At 36.6% G+C, this 23,093-nt stretch overlaps 1 protein-coding gene across 3 annotated transcripts in view; it reads right to left on the bottom strand.

Annotated features, from left to right (window-relative positions):
* The window catches only part of GRID2 (glutamate ionotropic receptor delta type subunit 2), a 1,273,704-nt gene that overhangs the window by 271,614 nt on the left and 978,997 nt on the right, over positions 1-23,093 (bottom strand). For all 3 annotated transcript variants that reach the window (XM_040967041.1, XM_040967039.1, XM_040967040.1), the window contains one exon: positions 7,506-7,644. In XM_040967041.1, coding sequence (XP_040822975.1) covers positions 7,506-7,644 — 139 coding nt within the window. The remainder of the gene's footprint in view (positions 1-7,505; positions 7,645-23,093) is intronic.

Here is a 23,093-nt window from a genome sequence, read left to right as displayed (position 1 = left end):
GTGTATCACTATTTTCGAATGATATTGTCCGATGTTTAAGACAGAAGTTGCAGGATTATATTGCCTGGAATCATTACGTTAAATTTTAGTTTCATCCCTTCTAAATGTGGAAGATAATAAGAGAATCACAGTGAGTGTAATCTGAAGGCTAAACAAAAAATGCATTTTAAATATTTAGAAAAAAATGTGTCATAAAACAAGTAATCAACTCAACAAACATCAGCTTCTGTGTGCCAACTTCCAGAGACACTGAAAGATACAAAAAATGAATGTGGTAAATGCTCTACCTTGCAATCTCCAGGAAAAGATACATGGTGATTCTCATTGTAACTGGGAAAATGAACAATGTCAGAAAATAAGGGGATTCTGGACCATTTCAGGAAGAGGGAATTGCACGAATCGCATGAATGCAAAGACATGAAATATCCCATACAGTATGACTTGACTAGGCTAAGAACAAGTGGTGAGAACGGATTGCTTAGTGTTACAGGACAGAAATGGGGCTGGCTAGCTTTCAAAGGGCTCTGTGCATTCTTCTAGCACAGTCAGACTTTATCTTGATCTGAAGAGGTAATTGGATGATTTAAAGACAATTTTGAGGATGCAAGCAGGCAGCAGTCTAAACTCTATGCAGTGGAATATAAAGTGGAAAGGGAAGAGAATGGATGGGAGTCCCACTGATTAAGGTTAAGAAAAAAGAGTGCAGGGTGAAGCAGCAGTCAGGGGCAGTTGTTAGGGATCTTTAATTGCCTCAGATCAAGAAATGAAGAAAATTGGGAAAATAGGCAAAATTGTAAGAGAAGGTAAAGAAAAAAGGAATATAATTAGTCCCATAATTATATTGAAAAATCTAAAGAAAATCATTAAGCAGCATAATGATGAAATATCCCAAGAACATACTGATTAATATAAAAAGAGCATTTGATAAAATTCAACAACCAGTCATGCTATAGGGAATGAAAACTTCACAAGGGGCAAAGGGAGGGGAGAAGAGGGGATGGTGGAGGATGGAGAGGAAGAAAGCCTTATGCCTGTAAAACTGTAAGATAGAAAATAAGAAAAAGTAAAAATAAAATAAAAACTTCATAAATAAAGAATATTTACAAAAGATTTTTTTTAGGTAATCTTAAGTTTACTGCTGAAAATCTAAGGATTAGAAAAAATATCCAATAAATAAGCAAGGATTAGAAAAATAACTTCCAAATGACTGAAATTGTAATTGACTCTTTACATAGAAAAATGCTTAAAAATCTACCGGAAAACTCCCCAAACAAATAGCTACAACATTAAATAAGCAAACAAAAATCAGTTTTATTTTATATGTATTCATAACAGTATTTGATACTGAAATTCAAAGCCCAATATCATTTTCCATCATAGGGTAAAAAGTTTGATATTAAAATGTGAAGCATATAAAGGACTTACATGGTTAATGTGAAAAGTTGCAAATGAAAGAGATCAAATATCTAAAAATGTCTATTTTACCTTGTTCATAGATTGGAAGACTCAAACTAGAAACAAACCTCCCCCAATATTGATTAACATTTAATGGAATTCCCATCAAAATTTTAGCAAATTTTTGTTAGAAAGAAAAAAAAATGTTAGAAAGTCAAAGTAATTTTAGGGAGGAACAACGCAAACTGATTAAATTAGAGGACTTAGTCCATGCAATTTATATAATAACCTTAAGATGTTAGAAATTACAAAAATATAGGACATTCTGGTAGGTTACAGGGCAGAATGAATGATGAGAAGGAAGGAAGTGTGTGTGACCATAAGGGTTAGAATGGGAGACTTCTTTGTAGTAATGGGATAGTTCTGAGTCTGGATTACAGTGGCGTTTACTGGAGTCTGCTATGTGACAAAAAAGTAGAATCATATGCAAGCACTCGTTATGTGTCTATTTTCCAATTTTAATATTGAATTATACCTATCCATCATAGAACCACCAGAGGAAACTAGGTGAATAGGTACTGTCTCTATGCACTGTGTCTATAATTTCCTGTGTGTATTACTTCAAAATAGAAATTAAAACTTTCTCAAGCATTAATGATTTACTGCTATGTCACATGTATGGATTATAAAAACTTGTCTTTTAAAAGTTTACTGCATTTTTCCTGCTTTCTGAAAACACTGTTGTTATCAGCTTTATACCCAGAAGAAAATGTGTTTCTATTGAATAAATAGAAGTCTGATCTGTTGATTACTCATGGTTAAAAATGAGGGGAGGATGGGGCTCAAAACAGCCATATTGCATCTGAAAAAGAGCCTAAGCTAAGTGCTTTCTAGAATTTCATCCTATAGCCAGCTTTCTTCTTGTCCGCTTGCTTAGCTAGAGCGTGGCAAAATATCTTGGTTTTAAGTGTCTTGAAAAAAATAATAAACTGGAACAATATTACTGGATTCACTGTCAATACAGTTGTGAGCCTGAAAGCATAAGGTTTCTGAAACAAAAGTTTCTGGTGTTTCAACTCTGACTTTAACAGCAATGTAGTATGGAGCAGTTTGCTCTTAGGTGGGACATACTAGTTCAACCCTAAAGACACATGTACAAGGAACACATTCAATGACTTTCCACACACCACTATGCTTTTTCTCTTCCTCTCTTCTCCTTTCCACAGATTAAATCATTATTCTAAAGTAATTTATACTCTTTTACCTTCAGGAAAAATTTTGGATTCCTTAATGAGTCTTGCATGTCCTTAGGTGTTAGTCCCACTTTCCTTTTCTTTAGACAGCAATTGCCAGTTACTGTTCTCTGCTTCCTAATTTTACAGAGTTAGTTATACATTTAGATTTCCAAGTCTGGGCTGGTCCATAATATTCTTATAAACCTGGGAAAAATTATTAATTGATAATTTCCCCTCTTCAAAGATACATAATGTAAGTGCAGAAATCCTCTCACTGGTATGCTAGTAAGAAAGAAGTCCACTCTAGGGATAGATATTTGTAATTGTTACAAATACCTGCGTGGAAAGATATGCTATCAGTCAAATTTTATTCAGTGGCAGAATTAGATTTAGTCAAACCTGTGACGTTAGTTATGAATAAGGAGTACGTAAACATCAAAATAGGGTGTGATATGGAGACTCTTCCGAGTAAGCTTACCTATAGACCCCCAAAATGAAATAAAAAAGATGTTTTATCATAAAAGAGCAACCTAGGTTGTTCAAGTTATTCATAACTACAGCCAGGAGAGTATTATTTTCCTAGAGCTATTTTTGCTTTTAGGTGGAATTTGTAGCTTTTTGGAAAATTACGTTAAAATAGAGACAAATGGAGTTAATGTTGAACATGCCATGTGCAGTGTTTCTGCTGCAAGTATCTGCAAAGCATCTCATGTTCCATTTCAACCCTGACATTTTTAGTTCGGGTATCGGCAGAAATAAATGCATTCGGTTTTCTAGGAGTTTGCAAACTATTAACTATGTATATAACCATTTCAACGAGAATAAAAAGTCCACATTGTCATTGGAGTCTTGTAGATATGGCATGTTTTCCTTTTAGAAACTGCGCAGTATATCTCAAAACTACACACAATGTGTCACAATATATTACACCAAACAACAACATAGTTTTGTGATATCATTCCTGTTATTAATAGCATACAAAAATTAAACCTGTGAGTTTTTTTTCCAGGGAAAATGCATTTTCAGAATTTTTATTCATGCCAAATGCCAGCTAGAAGGTTAGGTGATAACAGATATCAAATTTTGAAAAGGGACTAAAATTTTATAAAAAGTTTGACTTCCAGGAATAAAGTGAATTTTTCATATCAAGCAATAAGAATTTCTGTCAACCATCTGTTTGAGGAGTGTACTTGTCTTTCCTTCTCTCATTCACGTTTTTCTAACCACATCTGTTCATCTTGATCTTGATGAAAAAAACTGAGTTTGGGGGATGAAAATATGAGCAGTGCAGATTTCTCAGTGCACAATACAACAAGACTGGGGGAAAAGTTGCATGCATGTACTTTGCTTCTTTTAGTGAGGAAAACTCATGTAAATAAAAATGGTTTAAGGGGAGTGATGTGGAATGGTACTGTGAAAAAAAGTTCTTGTCTAAGAAAAATCAGTCTTAGACCTTTCCAAGAAACTTTGGCATTCGTGACAAGAGGAACTTTGAATATTTCCAAGAAGCATTACAAGAAATTATGTTTACCAACACAGCTGAAGCATGAAATTGGAAGAAATCTTTAAATATTGGGAGAGAACCAGACTACTTTGAACTTATTTGGCTTTGATTCTTCCCTTCCAAAATCAGTCCAGTGATAACATTAGGAGGAAGGGATTTTTTTTTATACCCACTGATGGCTTTTAATATAGCCAGTTGGCATTGGAAAGGAATACATTTTCAAAAAATGAGTGCTCAGTTACCTTGGTTTGCAGACCCACAGTGGAGGCAATCAGCTGAAATCATGGTCTTTTTGCATTAGGTTTTGCTTTTAGAGAAACCCTGTGGATGTAAAAATTTGACAGAGGCTTCTGATCCCACTCTGTTGCATAACGATTTTGATCAAAGTTGATGCCAGCAGTTAATAATCATGAAAGAAGTCTGCTGTATGAAAGTACTATGATGTTTGCAATCTTCAGATTGTGGGAACTATCTCTATATAAGGCAAAGATCAGGTAAAGCCAATCGATGCTAGACAACTTGCCCTGAGGTTTGGACTATGTGATATGGGACATTTATCATCAAGCTGATTTTTTATCTACAAAATGAGCCCTTACTATTAGTTATTTAAGGAATATTTACTACATGAAATATGCTTAATACCTGGTTCATGGTAAATTCTCAGTGAATGTTAATATTATTTACTGTTATGATTATCAAAGTCCTATGGGCCAAATTGTCTCATTTAATACTTCCATTTAATTATTTTAAAATAATCAAGTCCAGATGTAGCTGCATGTATTTTGGATTTAAGTAAATCCAAAATGTAAAAAGTTAAATATAATTGAGGGGGGGTATGTTAATGGAACAAAACGTTCTGTTTTAATTTTTAAAAATGCCAGTTGCAGCAGTGTAGATAAGCTTAGATACAGGTGATAAAGAGATGATGACAGAAATACAAATCTGTATGAATTTACTTATGTGCAGAATCTGATATGTCAGACACTTACATGACAGTGGGTGCCTGGACCTGGGTATTTGTGGAAACAAAGATACAGTCCTTGCATACAGTCTGTAAGTTATAAGAGGAATACATTTTGGGAGTCTTGATATACAGCTTGGGCTGTAGAGCACGTGTTTATTAGTTTGTGGGAATCATAGCTCTATCAAATGTTTCATTCCTTAAAATACATACAATCTTAATTAAAACATAATTTTTATGACTGTGATATATCTTGACTGGGTATGCCAAAATGTCTTTCCTTAACTTGCAGATATCAATTCTGGATATAATTAGTTCAAGTTGATGTGTGCCTACAGAATTGGCCCAACACAAAAGCCACGTAGCTTTTAATACTCAGATCAGTTGAGAATTTATAGAATATCTTCCTTTATATCCTTATTCTTGGCAATAGACGAGACTATGGGAATCTTTGCCGTGTTTTCCAAAAACAAAGGGAAATGAAAATGTTGAGTGTAGGAAATGGGAGCTGATGTGCTGTCGTTAGAATTTGGTTTCAAGAATCGGACATTTAAGGGCTGGTCTTTCCTTATTTAGCTCTTTCAGGCAAGTTACTTGTCTTGAACACTTCAGTTTTGACATGTAGAAAAGTTACTAGTAGTATATGTCACAAGATTGCTGTAGGTATTAATCCATGTACACCATGTAACTTATAGTCTTGCCTCTTGTAAGTGATTAATAAATGTTCATTATTTTCATAGCTTGCTATTTTATTGATTCTTGACTGGGCTGTTGCAATAATTTTCATTTTTTCTTAAAGTAAGGTGCTGATAGGGTCATAACTTTCAGCTTCCCATGAGATTAGGTTTATATAATTAATAACTGACAAAATGCATAGAACTGAATTTACAGGAAATAATTTGGGAAATTAAAAACAACATTTTCATAAGTAGATGAAGTAATAATTGTATATTGGCATTACTAGTTGAATTTTGAAGTTACATTTTCTGTAATAGAAGCAAGTTGAAGAAAATACTTCTATATAGGCAATTAACTCCTAATTCTATAGTGTTATGCTATAACAGTTTTGAGGCTACCAATGAACTTCACTTACATATTTTAAACATAGTGACACTTATGTTCTCATTTAAGAACCAGTTAAGTAATAGGAAGTCTGATACATCCAGGTAGTGGTAATGTTCAATTGCCAGCTTTTAAAGAACTCAGTGTTCAACTTTAGAAAATTAGAGCCATTTTGTCTTTGGATGAATTAAAACTTTTCAGGACATTTTTATATCTGTTTTTCAACATTGATTCATTTATTGAGTAAGCAATGAGGGGGGAGAGCGAGAGAATATCAAGGAGAGAGAGAGAAGGAGAGAGAGAGAGATCTTCATTCATTGGGTTGCTTTACAAATGGTTGTAAAGTCCAGGCCAGGAGTTTCACCTGGGTCTCTGGCACACGTGGCAGAATCCCAAGTAAAGCGAAGTTGTCAGAGATCATCTTTCATTGCTTTCCCAGGTGCATTAACGTTAGACTGGATCACAAATGGTGCAACTGCAGCCTGAACAATTACTCATCTAAGATGTAAGCCACTGTACTGCAATGCCACCCCAAGGGAATCTACTTCTTAAAAATAGTACAGCCACATAGAACAATCGTGTTCTAGTAAGGCAAACATTGTATTGCAGTGGTTTATATGGCATAAAAGCATAAATGAAAACCTGACCATGGTAAATCAGAGGCTTTTGGTCACTAAGAGCTTAACGAAAGGAATTGGTATTTTTAAATTCAGGTCCTGACCTCGATAACTTTTAGGGTTTAAGTAAGTACATCAAAGTTAATGACCATATTCCCACCACTGCAACTACAGCTATGAAAAAATGGCAGGAATAATAATCACATGAAACAAAATGTAATAAAGAGGCAGATAAGGCTACTGACATACTGGGTTGTAGTTGCCAATTGCTATCCTCTTGTCTGCTTTTTCTTTTCTCTTTTTCATTCCCTTGTCCCCTCCCCAAAATCAATCCTTCAGTGATGTATGTCTGTTATCAGACAACTCTGTAATGCACAGTAGGGAAGATTCAAGACTCAGACCTGGAAAGTGTAATTCCTTTTTCTTTTGCTTTCCACAGTGTTTTCCACTCACAGTCACTCTCTAGCAGTTCATGTTCTAAACATGGGTCATTTCTCCAGGAAAATACGGGAGGAAACATTTAATTTATAATCAAAATTTATTTTCCTAAAAAGGCATTACAAATACTATATTCTCAGGAGTAGGATTATATGGCACTACTGAGTTGTGGCATAAAATGAGCTATGTAGTCAAGGGGAGGCTTTACATTTACCGTCAGATACTATACTCAAAACATTTGGTAACCCTTATTCTTTCTTACACCTGTAGTATTGGAATCATTATCTACTTACTGGATGGAGCTTTCAATGCGAGTTATAGTAAGGAAAGCAGCAAGATTTGCTGTGTATGATGAAATGACAATCAAAGCAAACAGCCACCAAGCCCCCATCATCATTCGGGTAGCCAGCGTAGTATAAGGGACCTCCCCACCTGTGGAAAGAATCAGATTGAAAGAACGTTTATTTAGAATCTGAATGCATGTATGTTCAACATCAGATCAGCTTTTGCATAGTGACAGATTTTTATACTTAACAACTACTAGCATAGGTCTGTACATTTTCATCATTTATATATTTTTTTCTCATGAGACTATGGGAGACTAGGTCAAGAAGCATGATAACGACTTTATGTAGCACATTGAAATGACTGTTCCTCCCCACTTTATCCTTGAATTAATTATCCTCTTATTACAATCATAGCTATATACTTTCATTCCTAGAGCTTGATTATTCATTAGGTGAAACTCATCCTACTATGCCTATACTAAATATTAATCTTACAGACTCACAAATCATGTAAAAATTAGGCTTAAATTCCCTAGAAAGACAAGTTCTTAATGACCTTGGGATGACACATACCATGAATTGCTTTAGCATAAAGTATTTGTTTTCTTCATGATTGGCTACCTACTTTTTAAAACTGATTGCAGAATTCCCCCCTCTGTCTTTTAAATATTTGTGCCCCTGGGCTCACTGGGTTCAACCTTGAACTTTGTTCTGTTTCTGTTCATATTTTTATGCTGAGTAACCACAACAGTCACTTGACTGAATATTATTAAAGATTTATTTATTTTTATTGAAAATGCAGAGCATATTTACAGAGAGAAGGAGAGACAAAGAGAAAGATCTTCCATTGGTTCACTCCCTAAATGGCTGCAGTTGCTGGAGATGAGCTGATATGAAGCCAGGAGTCAGGAGCTTCTTCTGGATCTCCTATGCAGGTACAGGGACCCAGGGCTTTGGGCAATCCTCTATTGCCCTCCCAGGCCATTAGCAGTGAGCTGAATTGGAAGTGGAGCAGCTGGGATATGAAATAACACCCATATGGGATCCTGGTGCTTGCAAGGTGAGGGTTTAGCCATTGAGCCATCATGCTGGGCTCTCCACTCTATCTAGAAAGCTATAGTAAATGCCTACATGTTTTGTACTTGGAATCAAATAGTCACCTCAACTGTCACACCTACCACACACAGTAAGATTTTACTCTGAAACTCATTCTTCTCCAGCTCAATTGACATTATGTCTTGGAATAGCAACATTATTCATATTAGTTGTCAGATGAAAAATAGGAATTTGCCAGTATCTCATTCAATAACACGTCATGTTGCAATTATCTTCAAATCACATTTCAAATTCTACCTCATTTCATCACTACAAATGCAGAAACTCATTTTTAATCCAATATCTTCTTTTAAGTATGCCATTTGACTCTGATGCATCTTCACTATTTACGCTCCACTATTTACACTTCACTATTTGTCACTCCAGAGAGAAGTGCCCAATTGTGAGTGAATGGATAAAGAAAACATGTTATTATCAGACAATAAATCCCTAATATTTTTAGATCAGATAAAATGTGGATCCATATATTTAAGTTAAATAAATCAGACACACAGATAGCGCACATTCTCTTTAATTTGTGGAAGCTTAAAAAATTGCTTGGTATGAATTTGGTATAGTGACTTCCAGAGACTGGTACAGGTGCAGGAAAGGGCCAGTGAGGGATATAGGGGGCTATAGGATAAGTGGAAGTAGAAAACGATGAGCTAGGAGCTGCAAGTTCTCATGTTCCAAGGCCCAGCAGGCTGAATCTGATTGACATTAATGTGTTTATATACTGTATGAGGAAGAAGAGATGAATGGGAAGGATTCAGATGTAAAGAAAACAGAAATATCAATTGCTGGATTTGATCAGTTCAGCTGTATATGGAAGCAGAAATGTACTCTATGCGATCTTTTAAATTACCCTAAAGGTTTGTTTGAAATTTGTTTTATAGAATTATGTCAGGGCTTATTCCATAGTGTTAGTACTTGTCATTTGCTATATCTGAAATTTTCTTCAATAACAAATGTGTTCTCCACTTAAGTTACAAAGTTTTATCTTCAAAGTATATCTTTTCACAAAGACCTCATAGATGCTACAGCTTAGCTCAGCCTGCCTCATGCTCAGACCTGGCCAAAGTGTATGGAAGTGGCCGCTACTGCCTTGACCAGCCATGCTCATCCATTGCCCTGGCTCTCATGCTCACCCGTGGGGATTGCAGCCCAGTATGGAAGTGCCTACAATTCTCCCGCAAGGTCTATTCCCAGCCTGGATCACGGGTTTGGCAGGGGTACTGTGTCCAGCATGACATGATTCACACCCAGTACCAGCACTTGCCAGCAGATGCTACTGGTGAATTCCGTGATGTAGACTTGGTCAACCTATTACTACTCCTAGCTTTCCATTCAATCCAAAGTGTTTGTAATTCCACAGAAGCAAACTAACAAATCACCAGTAGAATATTACCCCCACACCCCCGATCTAGTTTTCTTGTAATCTGATGGGCGTGCAGCCCAGCCTAACATGACTAATTCCCTGCTCCAACACATCTAGGCAGGTAATATGGCCTGACTAAGCAATTTATGCCACCCAGTCCATTTTTGTGTGTGCTAATACGTGGCAGGCACTACTATTTAGCTCAGCCCATATCTCCCACATGGGCAAGTGCCTTGGTCTGACCCAGACATGTTCTCTAGTTTCGTGTCTCTAAACCACTCCATCAGCTCCCTCACCTATCTGTGAGTGCAGTGGCTCAGCCTATGGAAGACCTGGGAAGTCATTCCTTCATTGTCAAACGTGCCCTCAGACTTCTCCACTCCAGTACATTCCCAGACCTCCTTTGCCAGGCAGTATGCAGCCCCCTCATCCCAAAGTCCCTTCCTGGGGCCAGAGTGGCATGCCCTGGATCAGTGTGCTCCACTTTATTCACATATCTTAATAATAAAAAAGGAGTAGGCTAGACAACTGAGCTGGCATTGGCACACTAGTATAGTTAACACAAATTTAGCATTAACTAAGCCCAGGATGCCCGCCAGCTATTGGCTGCTTTCCTCAAAGCAGTGTAACACTTTCCTAGGTGCAACACAATCCAGGCAGTTGCCTACAGCTGGAGTAGGGATTTCACAACAATGCTGACAATGACAGAAACTAGACAATTTGAGCATAAAAATTATTTTCAGGGCCAATGAGGTAGAAAAGAATGATTCTACTGGAATTTTACAGGGGAAGATAATTCAGAAAGATGATCTGGTATTTGAACTGCTTTTCTCTGAGAGGCATAAGCCAATTAGAAATGAGAAATGAGGCTGGTTCAATGGCTCAGTGACTAAATCCTCACCTTAAAATCATGGGGATCCCATATGGGCACTAGTTTGTGTTCTGCCTGTTCTACTTCCCATCCTTCTACCTGCTTATAGCCTGGAAAAGCAGTAGAGGATGGTCCAAAGCCTTGGGGCCCCGTACCTGCATGGGAGACCTAGAAGAAACTCCTTGCACCTGTCTTTGTATCAGCTCAGCCCTGGCCACTGTGGCCACTTGGGAGGTGAACCAACTGTTGGAAGTTCGTTCTCTCTGTCTCTGCATCTTTCTGTAAATCTCATCTGTCTTTCCAATAAAAATAAATCTTAAAAAAAACCTTCAAAGGTCAGGTGGTTACTAAAATTGAGCCCAAAGTTTATCTAAGGAGGAAGTAGGACTAAGAAATGTAGAAATTCCCTGCATGGTTTGGAAAATTAGAAACAAATTTCTATTAGACTGTAGCTCAAGGAAGACAATTTAAGAGCAATAAAAATATTCCAATCTGGACAATAAAAGAAACAATAGCAAAATTCCAAACTTTCTTCTTTTTTTCAAAAATTATGTTCTATGGTACATTGTTAGGTATAGGGTATCTCCTCTCTGCTTTCTCCCTCCCCATCTTCTCCTCCTACCATCCCCCCCCACCATTATTACAGTAGTATAGCCTTTTAGTTACAATTCCATGTTTAACATTCTGCTAAGTTATATTATGGCATTGCGGGTATAGGCATTGCTAGAAAAAATCTAGCATCAAATTGTCAAGGTATGTTTAACAGTTTCAGTGGGATCTTCCTTTTGTTTGAGGGTAGAGATACATACTGCAGTGTATCTTTATTTGCTGATATGCTAGTCTCTATCATACAGCTCATCTATTAGAATATATGTATATGCATGTTTATATATCTTTTACATTTTGTATGGAGGTTGCCTTATATTAAAGAGAACATATGATATTTGTCTTTTGGGGGCTGGTTAGTTTCACTGAGCACAATGCTCTCCAACTGGGACCATGGCAGGGTTTCATACTTTTTAATGGCTAGGCAGTATTCCATGAAGTAGAAGTACCACAGTTTCTTTATTCACTGTTCTTTTGAGGGGCTTCTGAATTGCTTCTATGCCTTCACTATTGTAAATTGTGCTGCTATAAATATAGGAATGCAAGTCTTGATGGCTGATAACAATGCAGCTAAATTTCTTGGGAGGGAAATTGGCAGCTTATAATATATGAGAAAAGAAAGCTAAACTAGATGAGCTACTTGTCTGGAGAAGTTGAGATATCAATAGGTTAAACCTAAGCAACATAAAAGTACTGAGTTCAGAGCAAAAGTTGATAAAAGACAAAACTACAGTGTTGATTAAACAAAAGTTTGATCTTTTTTTTTAAACACCTAAATAGCTGTTAAGGCTGCTCAAGAAAAGTGAAGCCATCAAGAAATACAGTAGCTGACATTAATATTATTTGGGTAACAAGAAGATCTTAAGTATAATTTTATGCCAACGAAAAATTTTTTAAAAGATTTAATTATATGAGTTTCAGAGGAAAGAGAGAGAGACAGAGCTTCCATCTGCTTGTGGACTCCCCAGATGTTCACAGAAGCTTACAGTGGGTCAGACTGAAACTAAGAGTTGGATCTGCATCTGCTACATGGGTGGCAGGGGTTCAAGCACTTGGCTGTCTTCTGCTGTTTTTCCAGGTCATTACCAGGGAGTTGAATTAGAAGTGAAAGAACTGGGATATGAATTGGTACCCATGTAAGTTATTAGTCTTGCAGGTGCAAGCTTTACATGCTAAACCAGAATGCCAGTCTTCTGCCGGTAAATATAGTAGCTGAGATGAGATGAATAAACTTCCAGAAAAAGTCTTCCAGAAGACAAAATATGTATGTAGTCTTATAAGTAGTAACAACTATCAATTCAGAATTAAAACTTCCACAAGAAAATCCTCAACTATTTGGAAAATAACTTTAATTTTCCACAAACTTCTCCTGTGATTAGGAATAACACATTATGTATTTTATAAAGAATGTGTAACTCTGTGTACATGATTCCCAGAAAGGTCATTCTAAGAAAGAAAACTTATATTCCAATGTCTTAGATAGTTGTGGACACAGAAGATTAACAAAGTAGTAAACTGGGATTGTATAAATGCTATAATTATCCAAATTGCCCTTGCAAACAAAAGCAAACAAAAGCAAAAACAGAAATAACAAAAAAAAAATTCTCCATTCACCAGTACAGTGCAACAGTGTGATACAATAAGAGCAAAAGAGGAATGGAGTAGCTGTGTTGGCCTCATGGTTAAGATGGCACTCATGCATGCCATTATCAGAGTGCTTGACTGAGGTTGGCTGTGCTTCAATCTGTCTTCCTGTTGAGACACACCTTGAGAGACAACAGGTGATGATGCAAGTACCTGGATTCCTGCCACATCCTGTGGGAAACCACTTGGCTGAGTTCAGCCACGGCTCTCGGGACATTTGGGAAGTCAGCCAGTAGATGGGAACTTTCTCTACCTCTAAAGGCAATAAAATAAATGGACTAAATTTTAAAAATGAGAATAAAAAAATATATTGCAATTAAAAGTTCTGGCTTGGAGGTGAGATGAATTTGCATGCCAAAAATCCATGAGAATAATATAAGTTACAAAACTTTAATAAATTATCAATTTTCTGTGACACAGAAGTAAAGCTAAAAATCAACCACCTTTACATTGAATACCAACCAGGAGATTGGCACTGTGGTACAGTGGATTGAGCCATTGTGCTGGCATTTCAGCATCCCATGGGCACCCTTTTAAATCCCAGATTCTCTACTTCTGATTCTGCTCCGTGTTAATGCTCCTGAAAGTCAGCAAAGTTGGTTCAATTACTTGGACCCTTGTATACATGTGGGAGATTCAGAAGAAGCTCCTTACTTCGAGATAGCCTAACTGATCATTTCAGCTTTTTGGTCACTGAAACGGTGAGCGAGATTTCTCTCTCTCTCTCTCTCTCTCTCTCTTTCTCTTTCTCTTTCTCTTTCTCTCTCTCTCCCCCTCTAGCTGTTTTTCAAATAAATAATCCTTATAAAAGAAGTAGCATCACACTTAAAACATGGAAGTAAAAATAACATTTGTAATAACAATTGAAATATACATTCTAGAAATCTATTAAGAGTTGGCAAAAGTCATCACTACATGAACATTTAAAGATTTTTAGTAAATTAAAGTTTCCATAGATGAAATCATGATGTTTGTTCATTGAAATATTCAACGCTGCAAACAAATTCTTTTTAAACTGATTTATACTCAGTAAATTGCCAACGAAATGCTGGGTGGTGTTTTTTTTTTTTTGTGAGTGTGTGTGTGTGTGTGTGTGTGTGTGAGAGAGACAGAGAGAGAGAGAGAGAGAGAGAGAGAGAGAGAAATTGAAGGCACAACTATATGAAATTGAAAAATGCTATAAATATCCAAGATATTAAAGAAGAAGAAAAAGACTGGATCCTGCTGGCTGTAGCTTCATACTGTAATTAAGACAATTCAGTGTTTGTACAAGGATAGACTGGACCGATCAATGAGAATTACCCATGCACATATAGACACTTGATTTATACTCGACTGGCACTGTCTTACTGTTCAGAAAGAGAGGTCTTTTCATTGAGCAGTGCTAGCTCATTTGGCTATATATCTGAAAATAATTAAACCATCTCCTCATCCATACCAAGGATAAAAATTAGTACCAGGAAGCTTATTGATGTTAATATGAAGATATACAATAAAGCTCGAGAGAATAACATAGGAACGTTATCCACTGGTCTGAATATTAAAAGATTTCTTGGAACAAAAAAGCATTATTACAAGAGAAAAAACATGTTAATTTTGACTGCAGTAATATTCACAGTTCAGAAGATACTATAAATAGAATGAAAAGATAAGCCACATAGAAAATACATATAACAAAGCATTAAGTAATGCTAATTAAGAGCTCCTATAAATCAATAAGAATGAAACATAGCAAATATATAACTGGGTAAAAAGCATCAAGAGACAAATCACAAATACATGGAAAGTGGTTAATCCTATATTACATATTAAATAAAAGAAAAATGAAGTATTTTTCTACAGAGGCATTAGAATAAATATTATTAAAAGTAAACAGTATTTTGGCAAGAATGTGAAGTTATTACAGTGTTCATATCCTATTGGTGAGATGTTAAGTTGCTTTAATTACTTGGATAAATAATTTTGCAGCACCTATGAAAACTGACATATTAACCTATATTAAAATTGAGAGCTGAAACATGTTCCTGTCCACTTGTTCACTCTTCAGTGCTTGCAGGAGAAGGGACCACACTTCCTGAGTCATCCTCATAAGATCATTGTGGGCATAAAACTCGAATGAGGAGTTAGATCCCGAAACTTTTGGAAATGAAAATTTTCATTGCTAGTCTATGCACCTGTTCCTGTATATCCTAAGATTCTGTAATTGCCACTGCTTGGGCACATAACCAGCAGATATTATGAGTGCATTTTTGATAAGCTCATGGAAATACTAAATTATAAAACAATGTACAGTAACACAAACTTTTTAAAGATCTCCCCTCTATTTGCACCAAAAAAGTGTACTGGCATGTTCATAGCCATATTATTCATGGTAGCACCGAGCTGGAAATAGCCTAACCATTATTTGAGAATAGAATGGATAAATGAATATTGCTTATATGAGCAATAAAAACAAGCCAGTATCCTTTACAAATAACCAGTTGTGAATTTCATAAACTTTACATTGGGTAAAAGGATGCACACTGTATGACAACTATTCAAAATGAGGCAGCATGGGTGGTAATGTAATCAACCGGAGGCCACTGACTTTGGGAAGAGTAGATAATGACAGAGCAATAGAGGCTGGGTCACTAATATTCCTCTTCTTTCTGAATGGGATTTCACTGCAGGTAATTCACTAAAGTTCCAATTTCAGTTTACTGTCTTGTGTGTAAATATTTGAGAATCATAAAACCAACAGAAGAAAGTAAAGAGAAGAGGGTAAGTTTAACACAATTGTTTCCTGTCTTTTCTCTGTCCACAACTTGACTTAAAGCCCCCAAAATGTTGTTTTCTAGATTCAGGATGCTAAAAGAACAAGACAAAAAGTAATGTGCTAAATTAAAACATACCACAGAAGGAGGTGTTGAGCCCTGTAACTGAGAGCTCCTGGATCTGAGCCCTGATTTCAGTTCCTTGTTCTAGATTTCAGCTAATATAGGATCTGTGATGCTATGGGGATAGCCCAAGCAGTTGGTTCCTGCCACTCACTCATAAAACCACAGTGAATTCTCACTGCCTGGCACCAGCCTTGGCTTCTTCCAGCCGCTGAAGGATTTGGGGAGTGAACTGAGACACAGAGAAATGTCTCATTCACAATTCGCTGCCCAAATGACAATCACATTGAGGTTCCACCTAACTGCAGTGAGAATGCCTACATTCAGAACTCTACTAACAACTCTTGCTGGCATGAATGTGAGGGAAAAGGTACCTTCCCTCACTGCTGATAGGAGTGTAGGCTAGTACAGCCATTATGAGAGTCAATATGGAGATTGCTAAGAGAACTGAAAATTGACCTGCCATACGACCCAGCTATTCCGCCAGTGGAAAATATATCCAAAAGAAATGAATCTGCATATGAGAACAGGATCTGTAATCCTACATTTACAGCAGCACAATCTACAATACTGAAGACATGGCAACAACCCAAATGCCCATCAAAAGGGTAGTGGTTAAAGAAACTGTGATGCATCTACTCCACGGAATACTACTCCCCCATTAAAAAAGAATAAAATTCTACCATTTAGAGCAATATGATCCCAACTAGAGACCATTACGCCCAGCGAAATAAGTCAATCTCAAAAGGACAAATGTCATATGTTCTCTTTGATATAAGGCAAACTTCATGCAAAATATGAGATCAATAGCCCTTTTAATGTTTTTGAGAGCCTCATGGTTTTTGATATTTTTGTTTTTATAATTTCTTCAAAATTTATCTTTTCTTATTTCTTCACTGACTTAGGTCTTACAGTAACATCATTTTCTTCAAAAAGGTTTATTATTTTCTTTTTCATTTCTTCAATAACACATTGGTCATTCAGTGGCATGTTATTTAACTTCATGTTGTTAATTTTTATTTTCCTTCCTCTTGTTGATTTTGTTTTGTGGCTTTTCATTTAAGGGAATGTATAGTAACTGTTTAATAGAGATTATCTATTGAGATTGAAGTTACAATACAGTATGCATTTCTCCTTCCAAATCAAAGATGGACTTTCAATGGCACTGTTGGATTTATCTGACAATAGAATGCTGAACTCTCCGTCATTTTTGATACGTACACTATCAGGATTCACTTAAATAGCTGAGTGATGGACTTAAGACCATTTATCAAGGTCTGTACTATTGTAATGATATATAGGAAATCAATGTGTGTGTGTGTGCGTGTGTGTGTGTGTGTGTGTAAGGGGTGGTATTTGGAGAGGGAGCATAAAATCTCAGAGCCTATGGAACTGTATCTTCAAATAATAAAATAAGTTTTAAACTTTAACTACTTGAAAAAATAAGAGAATGAGCATATTCTATCTCCTGGTTCATCCCCTAATTGCTTGCCACACCTAGGGTTGGGCCAGGCCAAAGCCAGGAGCCAGGAACCCTAGTGTCTCTTATGTGGGTGACAGGAACCTAAGTACTTGAGCCATCATCTCATGCCTCCCTGGTAGATTAAGCTGAAGTTGAATTGAAAGCAGATGCAGGTGTCCCAAGCAGTGGCTCATCCCGATGCACTGCCACGCTGCTCACTCCTCTGTCTCATGAACATTTCTGTTTACTGAATCTGTGCTAATCAATTGATCATTTGAAGTATTAATGACTCAGAATACTTTACCCTCATAGAATCACAACTGAGAAAATATAAAGGTATTGCTGGCAATCAATGTGGAAGTTTGTGCCACTGTAAGAATACTCTGTGTTTGCAAGTAGAAGAATGCATGACTTATCTGGGACATTTTAGAAATAAATGTAAACATATCAAGTTTCATGTATTTCATAGGCCAAGTTCTAGGAGGATAATCACAACTCTTCCTTTCCCTTCTCCCTCCCCTGTTACTTCTTCCCTCCTTTTCATTAATTCTTAAAGACTTAATTTTAATTTGCTCTATAATCACAGGCTTAATTCACCACTAGACATGAATATAAATGCACACTGTGTACATATTAAGTGTTCTTCCAGGGAAATTGAGGGGCTGCTTGTCACCAGGTGGGGAAACATTTTTAATATTTTGGGGATAAGTGATGTGACATAATGAAGAAGTGAGGTGTGAGTGTGATATGCTACAATTTTTAGGTATAATATGTTGAACTCAGGTTCAAGGTAGGCTAGATTGCCACACTGTGCCACATTCATTACTGTTATAACAACTAGCTCTAGGTATTAGAGAGAAGGCATAAAATCACATTATGCTATGGTAAGGATACAGCTTTATTTTATAATTACCTTTAAATTAATGAAAGCCTCGGTTTAGAGCCAAAGCTCTCTAAAATGTTGAATTTACTTTTACAAAGGAAAGCAAATCTCAAACTCTGTTTGGCAGGAAATGGCAGCTGATTAGTATTTAATAGTTCTGCTTACCTTAAGTTTGTTTTCTATCCAAAGCAATTGCACTTTCATGTTTCTAGTAGTGAGCATTACCCTTGTTAACAGTGATGTCAATTCCCCTATAATCTATTTCAAGTATCCTTCTTTTCTGTACCATCTTTAACCTTACTAATTTTCACTGTCAAATCCATAGTCCCCCCCCCCCCCCGGAAATGTAAGATCCACTGACCTTGCTTCCTCTTTGCTCTCCCTCCTCCTCTCTTTAACACACTTCCCTCCAACTCAGTGACTTCAGTGTACTCCATTGCATTCATTCTCAAGCACTTTGAAATGGTCTTGACAAAGCCACCTACCAAGTCAATTCCAAATCTCTTCCTACTCTGTGTCTGCATGTGGCTCTGGATAATATACAACCATGCATGCCAGTTCAAATTAATGACCACAAACTTCAAATGCATCTTCAGTGCAGCCTCGTGGTTAGAATACAGCCTCCAAGCAATTTCTCCCTAGACCTTTTAGATACTTAATGTTAATTTTTCGCTCTTGCAGAACCAAAAACTCCCATCACTCCTCAAGTTTAATTGATAATCATGAAATCTATCCATTTAAAAAAATTGAAACTATCAGGAAAAACTGCTAGAGAAAATCAGATGCATATTTATGGTTAGCATCTTTCAGTAAGAAAAGGGGGATTATGGGATTACATTTTCAAAAAGAGGCAATGGGAGTGTAATCCCAGGATAAATGCACACGGAGGAAGTGTTTTGTGATGTAACTTAAAAAAGTTGTAACATATGTTTTGCATCATTTAAAACACTGTTACATTTAAAAAGCGAACTGAAAGCAAATTTGTATCATAAAACTGATACAAATGAACATGATTACAAACATGATTAAACAGAGGAAAGAATAGCTTCCAAAGACTGCCAAAGGTCACAGACTTTGGGACAACTTTTTCATTCATCCATTTTTCAGGTTTCTGTAGCTACTCCCTCTAAACCTAAGCAGCAGCAATCCCCTTCCTCAGTACCTAATGGGCATGGTCCAATTCGAGTGATTTTCTCAGAACTCTGTTGTCAACATTCCTCAACATCACAGACAGAATGCACCATCGTTTCCTATATAGGAGCATCCATCAGAACAGAATCACACACGGGATTCTGGGATTACACTGCTCCTGTATCCATGTAGCACACAAAGTGGACATGGACCATCCAGAGGCTGTGGTTACACTGATTCATTTAGTGGATCCCCATGTTGGCATAGAAAAACTGCAGTGCAGAGCAAGACTTTGCAGATTGACTGTCTGTGACAATAAGGGTGATTTCTGAAGATTAGGAGATTCCTGCCACCTGCTGTGAAGCGTGAGCGTGCAAACAAAACTTAGAAGTGAAATCAAAGGCACTGAATGTGCAAGTTGGAAATAATTAAAAATGTGAAATCCCTGATGATTGTTTTGAAAGCGTCTTATCCTTCAGGTGCAAGGCCGATAGGGCTTAGGACAAGGATAGGACTTTTATATAATTTTTCTCATTTGACAATTGTTTGCCAGAGAAGGGCTCTCATGCTATAGTAAAGGCATGGATAAAAAGTTTGCATTTCCACATTACACTAAATCTTTTTATTGTTGGAATGCAGCTATCCTGCAGAAATCATCCTCCTGTGTACAAATGTTTTCCTTTTTTCTTTTTTTTAATCATTTTTTTCCATCATGCAGTTTTGTAGGTGTAAGGATTCCTCTACAGTGTATGATCTTTGTTCTGGAAATTTTTCATAAGCCATTGAAGAAATGCATGCTGCAGTTCAAATTTGGCATGGTGTTGATTATATATTTCATTGCCTTGAATACAGTGGTTTTAAGTCAATGTACTATAGCATATTATCCTATTTTTGGAGAGTATAAGATTTAATGCTACCAGATATTAATTTGCATAAACATTTTTGGACATGTAATATTTTAAATACTCTGAATTATTTCCTCTAGAGAATCCACAAAGAGATGTTATTTGATGAAAAGCAAGTTTAATGAGTTACTCAAGTGATAAGACTTTTTCAACCAATTTTGATAACATTTATTGAAAAGACTGATACGCTATGTCATTTTTGTTACCAGATTCTTTCTGAAGTGCTGACATGCTTGCAAATAACACTATTCACTGATAAGTGTATTGTACATAAGAAAAGTAGGCTAACAGGTTATGCAATTAAAACAGCATTTTTTATATGGGAAGACTTCCTAATATTTATTAAGACTTCTTAACTTAATATTTATATTCCAAAAGAACTACAATATAAAGTTAGTCTTTACAAATAGCAATTCTTTCTTGCAACGCTTTACTATTTTTTTTTAAAGATTTATTTTTATTATTTTTTCATTGGAAAGGCGGATATACAGAGAGGAGAGACAGAGAGGAAGATCTTCCGTCCGATGATTCACTCCCCAAGTGAGCGCAACGGGCCGATGCTATGCCGATCCGAAGCCAGGAGCCTCTTCCGGGTCTCCCACGCGGGTGCAGGTTCCCAAAGCCTTGGGCTGTCCTCGACTGCTTTCCCAGGCCACAAGCAGGGAGCTGGAAGGGAAGCGGGGCTGCCGGGATTAGAACCGGCGCCAATATGGGATCCTGGGCGTGCAAGGCGAGGACCTTTAACCACTTGCGCCACCGCGCCGGGCCCTCGCTTTACTATTTTTTAGACTCGTCTATTCTCAGGATATTCTATTCTTATTAACTGAATAACAAATTCTAACATTTCCACTTAAATTTTTTGGGGGTATATACACAAGGTTACTGTCAAAATATGAGGAAATGTAATTAAAAGATATATCTGTTTTGGTACAAAAAATATTTGAAGTTTATGCAAAGTTTTTCATAATGCATGTGCTCTCTGCACATTTTGAAGTACCCTAGTATTAGTGCCATCCATCCATGGTTACTTGAAATAGGAATGTTCTGATCAAGCCAAAAAAAGTGTATAACTCACTATGAGAACTTTCTACTGAAGAAGAGAATCTTTGTAGTTCTTGAAACTTTGTTTCATGCAAGTATTTGTTTATTTTACTGAAGTCAGCACCATGAATATTTAAAATGAACAGATCTGAAAATGCTAAATTAAAAATTAATTATCAAATTAAATAGATGCTGGTTATATTATATAAACCTTATATGCTAATTTTAAATGAACCTTTAGGTGTCAGTTGTTGGCACTCTTATAAAAATAAATTGGATTTATTACTAAAATAAGGCAATCCTTGGAAAATTTTTTATTTTCATGTTTTATCATTGTATCCAGCCATATAGAATTCCTATTGTTTCCAACAAGATAGGAAATGAACTACTTGTAAACCAGTCATGGATTTAGATTCCTAGTTTAAAAGATAGAGTATATCATAATTTTATAGAGTTGTACCGCAAGAAATAGTTGAAACTGTTGTGGTCAGTGCTCCATTGAAATTCCAACTTTTAAGTGAAACATTAGGGATGTATGGATAGATGATACGTGTAGTATTTATTACCACCCTGCAAACACAAACTGGCTGAATTTCCTTTCTCCATGAACTTGGTGGTGATGGTGATTTGAAGCTTTCTCTATCCGATCTCTAGGTCTAATTTAATGATACCTTTTATCCTCCTCTTGCAAGATTTGCATTGTATTCATTTCTCCTGGACACGCTGCAATTTTTATTTTTTCGACTGCTACCTTTCCCAGAATCCAATAAAACTACACTTGTAAATGTTAAGGGTGAAAATAAGAGAATAGGGACATACCTTTGTATGCTAGTTAAGACACCACTTGGGATACCTGCACCCTGTACACCTACACACCGGCACCCTATAGTGCAGTGCCTGGGTTCAAGTCCTGAGTCTGCTTTGAAGTCCAGCTTTGTACTAAGGCAGACCCAAGAGGCAACAGGCTCAAGCACTTGGGTCGTGTATCTATATAGAGGGCCTGGATTAAATGCTGGAACCCAGCTGTGTTGTGAGAATTTGAGAAGTAAACCAAGAGATGAGAGATCTCTTCCTGTCTCCAGTTATTTGTTTGCTTGTCTTAAACACATTTCTTTATTGTGCTTATTTTAAAAAGATTATATCTCTGCATGTAATCCATTTTAAATGTCTTGGCAAAAAAGAGAAACCAATTTTTATGTCTTTTCTGGTTTGTCCTTCATGTAGGACAATGTCTTGCTTTACATGAGTGTAGTTCAAGATTTGGAGAAAAGATTTACATGTATAGTAGACAGAATTTTCTAGGGGGAAGGGAAAAGGGGAACAAAAGGTGGGAAATCTCTATACTTACAAAACTGTATCATGGAAAATAAATACTAATGAAAATTTTAATAAGCTTTTAAAAATGAGATTTTAGAAATTCTGTTGCACAGGAAGAAAAGATGCAACTCCTCCTAAGCTATAGGGAGTTTTCAGACTGTTCGCTCAGGGATACAGTGCAATATTTAAAGAACATTTAGTTGTCACTTCTTTGTTTTCCTCATCATTGTCCTTTTAGATGTCATTTGTGTTGACTTACTTTTTGGCGTATTCACTCCAGGTAGGAGGAGAAGGGTCTGGAGAAGGGAGGAGTGGGAAGAGAGAGAGACGACATTGCTCTTTATCAGTTCCCTCCAAAAGGCCTACGTGGCCCAGGGACCAAGAC

The sequence above is a fragment of the Ochotona curzoniae genome, unplaced genomic scaffold, assembly GCF_017591425.1.
Source record: "Ochotona curzoniae isolate NIBS_2020 unplaced genomic scaffold, NIBS_Ocur_1.0 scaffold_4506, whole genome shotgun sequence".
In the NCBI taxonomy this organism is placed as follows: domain Eukaryota; kingdom Metazoa; phylum Chordata; class Mammalia; order Lagomorpha; family Ochotonidae; genus Ochotona; species Ochotona curzoniae.
Note: the sequence above shows the minus strand (reverse complement) of the source record. Positions and strands in the feature narration are given on the sequence as shown.